Source organism: Cyprinodon variegatus, unplaced genomic scaffold, assembly GCF_000732505.1.
Source record: "Cyprinodon variegatus isolate N-32 unplaced genomic scaffold, C_variegatus-1.0 Scaffold14, whole genome shotgun sequence".
Lineage (NCBI taxonomy): Eukaryota > Metazoa > Chordata > Actinopteri > Cyprinodontiformes > Cyprinodontidae > Cyprinodon > Cyprinodon variegatus.
Window position 1 is genome coordinate 1,326,091 of NW_015150467.1, and position 9,926 is coordinate 1,336,016.

General features: G+C 35.9%; 1 protein-coding gene across 1 annotated transcript in view; it reads right to left on the reverse strand.

The window, feature by feature from the left end:
* Positions 1-9,926, reverse strand: part of dph1 (diphthamide biosynthesis 1) — an 87,759-nt gene that overhangs the window by 40,766 nt on the left and 37,067 nt on the right. The window contains exon 4 of the mRNA XM_015382903.1: positions 765-886. Within this exon, the coding sequence (XP_015238389.1) occupies positions 765-886 (122 nt within the window). The remainder of the gene's footprint in view (positions 1-764; positions 887-9,926) is intronic.

Consider the following 9,926-nt stretch of genomic DNA (forward strand, 5'->3'; position numbering starts at 1 on the left):
ATGGAAGAATTTCACACTATGAAACATGTTGGTGGCTGCATCGTAATAAGTTTAATGTACAGGTACGTTTTTTTTTTTTGTTGTTTTGTTTTTTTTACTGGGAAAATAATATTTTACATGGGCTACAAAGTTTAACTTTGGCCTTATCTAACCAGAACAACTTCCGAATACTTTGATGTTGCATTTATGGCTTGTGGTCAGTTGCACGTGGGAATCCTCTGCCAGTTTGGTGGACTGACATTTCTAGGTTCGCACTTGTCCCACTCTCTGCTTTTATTTTAAGCTATGGGAATGAACAGTGACTTGTCAGATGACTAGTCCCTGCTTCACCCTTCTATAGGGATCAGAAAAAAATGGGCTAAATTCAAATGCAGAACACATTTTTTGAATCACTTAGCATAAGTTTCCTTTGACCTCAGCCATGGCCTAATTTGTGCTGGTTCTTAACAAAAGGTTCTGATAAAATTCATAGATATAATGTGGTTATAACTTCACAAAATTGGGGAAAAATCCAAGTGCAATTACATTTGAATGGGTTAGCATTTTTTCATGATAAATTATATAATTGTTTTGATCATATTTTGTTTTAATCAGTAAGACCAACATTCAATCCATCTTTTTGATGCTCTTTTACTTTTTTCATTTTGCCAACTCTCTTTAGGTGAGTATCCTTGATACTTGTACTCTTCAGGCTTCCTTTATTTTCACATTCAGAGTGATTAGAAACAGCCAAACACTTACCAGGGAAATACAAAAACACTTACTGAGACAACTGTGGCCGTAGTGAACCATAAAATCAGCTCCCAGGGCACGCGCAGTGAAGTCATCCACGCAGCAGGCCCCATACGTCACATCCCCCATAATGATGGTGTCTGCCTCTGTGAATCTGTAACACATAAGTGAGAATCAGTATAGTCACAGATCATATGCATCTTACCTTGAGTCTAATTATAATACATAAAGCATACAAAGCACCTGTGCTTATGAGAGAGAGCTAAGTAATATCAATTAGTAAAACCCATACAGTGTTTTACTAATCAATGGCTTCCTCAAAATATGATTATGTACTAAGCCCTTTTTTCCTTGTATCCAGTTATCAATGGCCAACGTATAGTATAGCATAGCAAGGCTATCAAAATAGCTCTTATATATGAATGTTACTAGATCCTTCAGACAGACAGACCATTGAAAGATTGGTAAGAATACAAAAGACTGAAGGTACAGTTTGGATTATTGACAATTTTGAAATGCTTGAGGGAAGATAATATGAAGCTATTTTTAGAAATAAATCAAATTTTACAAATGTCATGAAGTAGCAAGTCTGTCGGTGGGTTCATGGGGAGTGGTGGCCTAGTGGTTAAGGCATTGCGCTTGGATCCCAGAGGTTCTGAATTCAAGCCCCACTCCCAGGGACTGCCCCTCTGGGTCCCTTTGCAAGACCCTTAACCCCCGTGTGCCGTCCAATGGCAGCCCACTGCTCCCCAAAGGCATGGGTTAAATGCACAGAGTGAATTTCGTTGCTTTCTCTATTCCATTCTGTAGAAAAGAGAAATCTAAGAGGTAAGGGAATTAGCTAGTCTAACAGTTGCCTTTTTCTTACTCTTACAACTAGGTAAATGGTGAATGGCCTGTAATTTTAAAGGTCCTTATCATTTCAGTGAAACCCAAAGCACTTTATACTACATTCAGTCATCCACACACTGATGGTGGTAAGCTACATTGTAGCCACATCTGCCCTGGGGCAGACCAAAAGAAGTGAGGCTGCCACTTTGACCACCAACAGCATAATCCCTAACGATACACTGGATCCATTGATGATTTGTGTGTGATTTTGTTGCCAGCACATTCAACTTTGTACGGAAGTATTCAATGATAATATTTCATTCATTAAGATCAAGGATGTGTTATTTGTTCCATCCATTTGTTTAAGCAGCAGACACTTGCATGAACAACAGTTTGCAGGAATAGAATGAGCCATTTAGGGTAAATTATCCTCAGCATAAGCAGATTTTGAGTTTGTATCACAAACCATGTGGACCCAATGTTTCAGTTTTCAATGAGTGAAGAAAACTGGGCTTCATGGCAGGAAAACTAACAGCCTAAACATGCATCTGTGGGTAGAAATCTATTCAAAAGAGCAATAAAATGCATTACTGAGAGAACAAGCATTTGCTTTGATAGCCCTTTATGGGCAAATAAATGTTAAGTGAAGTCATTAAGCCTAAGTAAAACAAGTAAAATATGAATGGAACACTGAACAAGTAAATTAAGCAGAGCTTGAGGAATTTAAAATTGGGGACAGTGAGTGGGTAGATGCAAAAAGGTGGTTCACATCAGGTTTTGGTAGTTTTACTCTGACAGATTTAGGCTAGACAGAGAGCAGAGAGATAAAACAGAGGGCTTAGGTGATAACCAGACATGGTGGTATTCAGAACAGCATCTATTCAAGCCAAAAGAATCTTTTTAATGTGTCTCCTGCTGCACAATCTTTCAGCTTTCACCTCCTCAGTTTATTCTTCGGTCTACCCTCTGAGAGGATCTAAGACAAAGTCTCTATTAAGCCACCTTCGTTTTCTGTGATGTAAACAACAGATTGTCTCTCTCTCTTTCTGGGCTCACTGTCACTGTCCACTTCTTAAATAAAATATTTTTTTTTTTCCCTCTACTCCTATTTCCCAGTTCCATCTAATGGTTGCTCTTAATTGAAGAATAACGTCGGCCAGCTGAGCCCAGGTTCAGATTTGTATTTGCATCCATCTCATCTAACTGTACTGTAAACAAAAAAAAAAAAAATCAGTAAGATGTTGGTTTATGGAAAACTATATATTTACAGGGGAATTTTTGAGACCAGTGGGCTTTTGCAAAAGTTTTCCTATTAAGTGTGATATACTGTTCTTTGACCACCAGAATCTGCTGACTTTGTTTTGAAATGAATATATATCGGCATCAACCCCACAGCTAAAAGTACACAGTCTGCCCACTGGAGGAAAAAAAAAAAAATCAAATCCACTGCAGACTACAAAAAGCCATGTACAATGCAAAACACAGCACTGCAGAAGATTATTGTATCTAATCAGCCATCTATCTGCCAAAAACATCATTATCACACTACCTACACTAGTGCTGCAAAGCATATCTAGTTATTTCCAGAGTGAAATTTTATTGTAATAAATGCTAAGGATCTGAGTAAGAGGCCGATATGAGAGGTATGATTCTACTGGGACATAGGCACAGTAATTACTGGGCGACACATACCCCCCATCTCATCATTGGGAGCGAGGAAAAGAGGCAGTGGCTGATGGGTTAAAGGAGGCTGTTAATAAAATGCAGATTTCCAAAACTGTATTTCAAATAGAAGATACTATAGGACAGTCTGCCACTTATAGTACAACTGTCCTCTATGACTATGCATTTGCAGATATATCACCTTTAATCTTCTTAGGACTCCCATCGGATTGTTTCTGTATGCACTTATCTGTGGTGTCAGTTGCTTGCTCATTCCACATTATATATCAGCACTGGTTTAGGCAAACTCTGTTCAGCCTTTCAAGCTGAAATGTCATTAAGATCTAATTAAGATGTCAGAGGAGCTTGTGAACTTCGAAAAAGCCCTTGTTAATAAGCTCTTTAGCATAAAACTCAAAATGTTTGAGAAACTTCCAACTGATTTAAACTCATTTAATAATGATAAAAGAAATGTACTGGTGTAAATAAAAGTAGACAACAAGGGTGAAAAATATATTAACACATACCCACACAAACAAAGGCTGTGCATTCCTGAAACCTGATCCTATCAGTTTTTATCAGCAGGTTGAGCTGCTATATTTCTTAATATGTTTTCTGACTTTGAAAGAAATTCCTTTAGAGGCCACCATAAAAAGAAAGTTGTTTGGTGAAAATGCCTTACAGCTCAAAGATTCTGAATCAAACAAAGAGAATAAAAATTCATACCTGCTTCTAAAGCATCCCATTAGCCAACACAAAGACATTCTATCACAAAAGGCACTCTGCTTTTGATGGAAATTACTTGACTGAATTAAGAAAACAGTCTTCTCACATCTGTTTAAACAGTTTATTTAAGGTTGCAGTACTTTGTAATATGATTTGGCAAGTATTTTTTTCTCTCTGACAATGCCTGTTATTTGAGACATAAAACTCTCGAACGGCTTGCAATATAGAACCTTGAAAATACAGACTAATTATTATTTTTATTATCTTTTGATCTTTTTCTGCCAATGCTGGAAAAAGTGCAGAGGCAGTCCTTTCTTTAGAGAACATTAACTGACAGTATCTACTGCTTTTAATGATTCATGAAGGGTAACAATTACTTTTTTTTTCTAAATAGATCACACTATTTGAAAAGCACCACCTGTTTGTGTTCAGACATGAAGTGAGGCAGGGCAGGCAAAAATGCAATTTGGCCTGAACATAAAAAAAGGAATGAGTGGTTTAAAGTAATATCTTTATGCTTTGTGAGGTGCAGGGTGGTTCGGGGTATCCTCCCCCGTAAAATTTTGACTCTGAAAGGCTATTTCCTGCATTTTGAGGAGGAATGCAGCTAACTTTTTGTCTTTGTTATGAGACTACTTTTGTCCTGTTTATGGGAAGTATGTGCGCTTCACTAGAGCTGGAGAATTCATAAGGAGGACATGAGATCATTTTTAAGTACAATATTATGTTTCATGGCTTAATTAAAACAATCAGAAAGCACCTGCTGCTTAGTTTTTGATGCTTGTACACATTGAGATCAGACGTGCCTCAAGAGCCTGTTCCTGAGGAGCGTCAATTAAAGTGTGTACAGATGTGTCTGATGCTTCTGCTGCTCCTATATTCAATGGCAGAGAGTGACTTTGCTATATTTGCTGTGATTTATAGTTTTAATATATTTTTAAGCGAGAAAGTCCACCTCTAGACAGGGTCTGTGCAGTCGGAGTCGCTCAGATCCCCACAGCTGTGCACCGTCACTGGGAATCCCCAGCAACAGCTGCCTAAGGTCTCCTATTAGGGGGTTTTCGCTACTGTTTCTGTCCACTGGAATTAGCTGTTAGCGTTTTTCCAGATACATGGTACAAACTGCAGGCACCAGAATAATAAAAGAAAACATGTTTTGCTGACAGGTTGCCACATTTTAAGCTAATTTAGGCATTAACAGTTTCAGTGGAGTGGTCATAACGCTCTGCATCAGCAGCACTGTGTCTGTGTCCCTGCCAGTTCACAGATCAGCTTCTCTGATTGGTTGATGTGGTGATGAGCAACAAAAATAACATTTTTCCAACTCCAGCATCTGATGCTTGTGAAATTTGGAACAACTGAGCAAAGTTTCCATGGGAAAAAAACAGGGAACAGAATTTGTCAACAGGAGAGAAAAAATATTTAATTAAAGCAAATGGTGTGGATGAAAAGTGGAGAATTAAGTTGGTTGTCACATGTCTTAAGTGCTAGCTTAGAGACTAAAAACCCTTTAAGATACATCTGTTGGAAAAAAATAATTCAATGATTTAAAAAAAGCAGAATTCAGACATGAAAGAAAACCATACTTATTTAATACCATTTTCAGCCTCATACAGAAACCATAACGGATTTGTCAAAAAAATGACACAACATATACTTTAGAACATTTTGAATAAAACATTAAAACACTATCAAGGACAATGAAGCAGAACAGACATAGGTCCACCCAAAGCTCTGTTTTCTATTCACTTATGGTACTTCCAAACAGATATGAGGTGGCTTTTCAGGTGTGCAGTTCTTGAATGACCACTTTATGGCCTGGATGTGTATTTATTTTAGTATACAAGCTTACAAACTTTACCAGTAGAGTGACCAAAATAAATATCTACGGAGGTTATAATGTATATCACTTTAAGATTGACGTTACCCTTAATAAACCTAGAGGATTTTAATATCTCTTCCAGATAGCAGTAGGTAAAATTTTACAGAAACATCTATCATCTTGTCATTGTTCACTTATATAAGTGAAACTGGAAGCCTACTGCCATTATTAGAATTACATAAGCCGTATCACATGTCAACTTCTTGTGTCAATTTATCTCTATTTCAAACATATATATATATATATACATATATATGTATATGTATATATATATATATATATATGTACACGTACGTGTACGTACACGTACGTGTACGTACACACACACACACACACACACACACACACACACACACACACACATACATACATACATACATACATACATACATATATGTTTATGGATAATTTATGGAATTTGAAAAATTAAGTTAACGGTCCTCTTGAAGCTCCAGTTTACAAAACAGAGATTCCAACAGAAGAACAAATAATTAAACTAAAAGCCATGACAGGATCAAACTAGATTCCATTAAAAAAGGTGTAGAGCTAAATGCACATTGAAGTTTAGCCATGATGCAGACTGCAATATTCTTTATCTAGCTGATATTATTGTATTTAACATTTCCTTCAAGCTATCAAATTGCAGGTGATGCTCAATTAATATTATGTAGCCTAGCTAATTGGAATTTATGAAGACAGATATGACTGCATTAAGGTGAGTGGGTGCAAGCACCGAAAACAATCCAGCCATATATATCACTTCTGTAGCTTTCCACTTATCATTCTGGAATTACAATTGTGAATACCCAGATCACATTGCCCTTGTTAATGAAGTAATATTTCATCTTATATAAAATATATATATATATATATATATATATATATATATATATATTTTTATATATATATATATATATTTATATACATATATGACATCTACAATAGGCTTGTGACACTGTCAAAAATGATCAGGGCCAGTTTAGAACTTGAAATATATTTTTGATGAGCACTATGATCTTGAAGCATCTTTTAACATAAAGGCAAAGCAGCACAAAAGCGTTCATTAGCTCTGCATAAGCTACAGGATCTTCTTTTTAAGGTTCCATAACGTCCTTGACATCATATTACCATAACAAGGCTTTTTGTTGTAAATATTTCACTTCAAAAGAACTTACTACAAAGGAGATTACTAATGCAACTATTGCACAGTAATATAGACATGTTTCACTGAAATCAAATATCCCTCATGTTAAAGATTTGTCACAATCCCTCAAATCAATCAGTAGAAAATGAAATCAGTTGAAAAAATTCATAAATTGAAAAATATATTATTTATATTTCTAAGGTATTTTGTGAATGAGTCTTCAAATTTAATCAAATACAAAAAACCTCCCATTAGCCAATGTGTTTTCAGCCACTTGTTTATATTTTTAAATGCTGACCTGTAGAAATGAAATCTAAATGGAAAAGTACACTAAATGTATAAATTCATTTCACAGGCAGAGGGGAATGGTCAGGTGTGGATCAACTTCATAAAGGATATAACAGCAGTTGAATGCAGCATCTGTGGTGTTCAGGTTATGCTACATTCAGACCGCACACGATTTAAGCAGCAAAAGCAGCTGGTTTACATGCAAAGTCAAGTGGTTGACGCCCATCAAGGCGTATCAAAAGGTTATGCAGCACGTCTCTAGCAGAAGGAGCAGTGAATCATGATGCATCTGAGCAGCCGAAGCAGCGCCTCATGAGCTTCTGAGCATCCGAGGTGCAGGACTCTATTCACAAGCAGCAGCTGCTGGAAAAATTTAACTTTTGCTGCTCGACGCACCACATCAACCAATCAGAGAAGCTGCTCTGAGGCTGGCAGGGAGACAAACGCAGCACTGCTGATGTATAAAATTATGATCACTCCCCTGAAACAGTTTATTAATGCCTAATTTACCTTAAAAAGTCGAAAACTGTCGGCAAAATATGTTTGCTTTTATTATTCTGGTGCATGCAGTTTTGATTATGTAGATAAAAACTGCTTACATCTCCTTCCAGTCGCCACGAACAGTTGTGGTAAACCTCCAAGAGGCGACAGGGCCAGACGCTGCTGTTGGTGGGGATTTTGAGTGACATTTGACATTGCCAGTGTGTGGGAAATAACATTTGAAGGCAGGTTCGTAACCCTGATTAACTGACTGCACAGATGATGTTTTGAGGTGGACTTTCCCACTTAAAAACATATTAAAACTACATTTTACCTTCTCATGAGAGCAAATACAGAAAAGCTGCACTCTGCCATTGAACACAGGAGCAGCAGAAGCATGAGATGAATCTGTACACACTTTCGTTGACGCGCTTCAGGAGCGTCAAAGATGCTCTTGCTCTTATTAAAAAATAAATAAATAAAAAATAATAAAATAAATACAATAAAATAAAAAATAAAAACACTTAAAAAAACTGCATTAGGTGTGAATGTAACCTTAACCTTAGTCAGGGCTCCAACACCAGTTGGAGAAAAACACTGCAAATTTGAAACAATAACTCAATCAGTCCCAAAAATCTTGATTGTATTTATAGTCTTATGTTGAGAACACTCAAATTAAAGTTGTTCTTTTAATTCTATAGTTCTATGATCTGTTTCATTGTCTTGAATCATATTTTTAGTTATTCTGAGGATGTGAGTTGAGTACTGCTGCACTTTTTGTATAACTCGTGCCATTTGAAATATCAATGCAATGTTCATAAGCTGTATGTAACGCAATTTCGTTCTGTATGCAATCTGTGCATACAAAATGACAAATAAAGAAGTCTAAGTCTCTAAGTATAGATAGATAGTGATATTCTTGCTGATTTCGGCAAATATATTGGATATCTGTTTTTTAAACCCCCCAATATTGATATCATTATCCGCTTTCAAAATCCCATATAGGTCAGGCTCTAGTCATTTCGGTGCCTTAAGCTCAAATACTTAGCACTTCATAGTGCCTGAAGAATTCTTAACTCTAACCCAAAAAAGAACAAGTACAGAACTTGAGAGAAGCTTGTAATTTGATGCATCACATCAAGCAGTTCTGCCAATCAATTATAATATTAAATTGCAATTAATCACATGAATGCCCTACACAAGCTAATGCTTAATCAGCACTTAATTGCAGAGTTTTTGTAATATCCCCATTTTATCTTAGCAGAAAAAACTTTTGTGTTAGAAAGTTTCTTCCAACATCAGGTAGACATATACACTTTTATGCGAATGATTGTTTATTGTGATGCAGCATTACCAAATATGACAGTTGTCAAAAATATTTTGCATAAAAATGTATGGTTTTGAAAAAAGAAAATGCTAGAATTATTCTTATACATGATTAATGTGTTTTACCTTCCATGGATGACAATCAAGAGAACAGAAATGTAAAGGAATTAAAATAATGAAAAAAATAAAGTGCAATGAATTAAATATAAAGGAGTTAAAAAATGGAGTATAAAGCAAAACTATGATATCTTGTCAAGGACTGCATGAATAAGACCCATTTGTGTGCTGTTTGAACATTATACTTTTATTTATCAAAACTGAAGCATTAAAATAACCTATATGACCATAACAAGTTTTATTTTCCTGAGCAGGATTAATGAGGAGATTCAATCAAACAAAAGATCGAGAACGTTTTTAGAACTTCTACATTATATCTTAAATCAACAGACTTTAACACCGTTTAGAGTAGATAATGTTTGCAATATTAAAGATGATATAGACTGAACATAAGATCCTACTTGCGTCGGTGCTTCTGTCTATAATTTTTCAGGTTTTTAATTTCTTCCTAAGGCATTTAGTGTGGCTCTTATAGTGTAGTAGTATATATAGAAGGATTTTTTTGCAACTCTATAGACACCTTAGCAAAAAAGACAAATTAATATTTAGTATATTAGTATATTTTGCAAAAAGAACAGCCTTTAGTCGCTTCCTGTAGCTTTTAATGAGTTTCTGGATCCTGGATGAAGGGATTTTTGACCATTCGTCTTTGCAAAACAATTCCGGTTTAGTTAAGTTTGATGGTTGCAGCCTGCTTCAAATCCTTCCACAGATGTTCAATGATATTCAGGTCTGGGG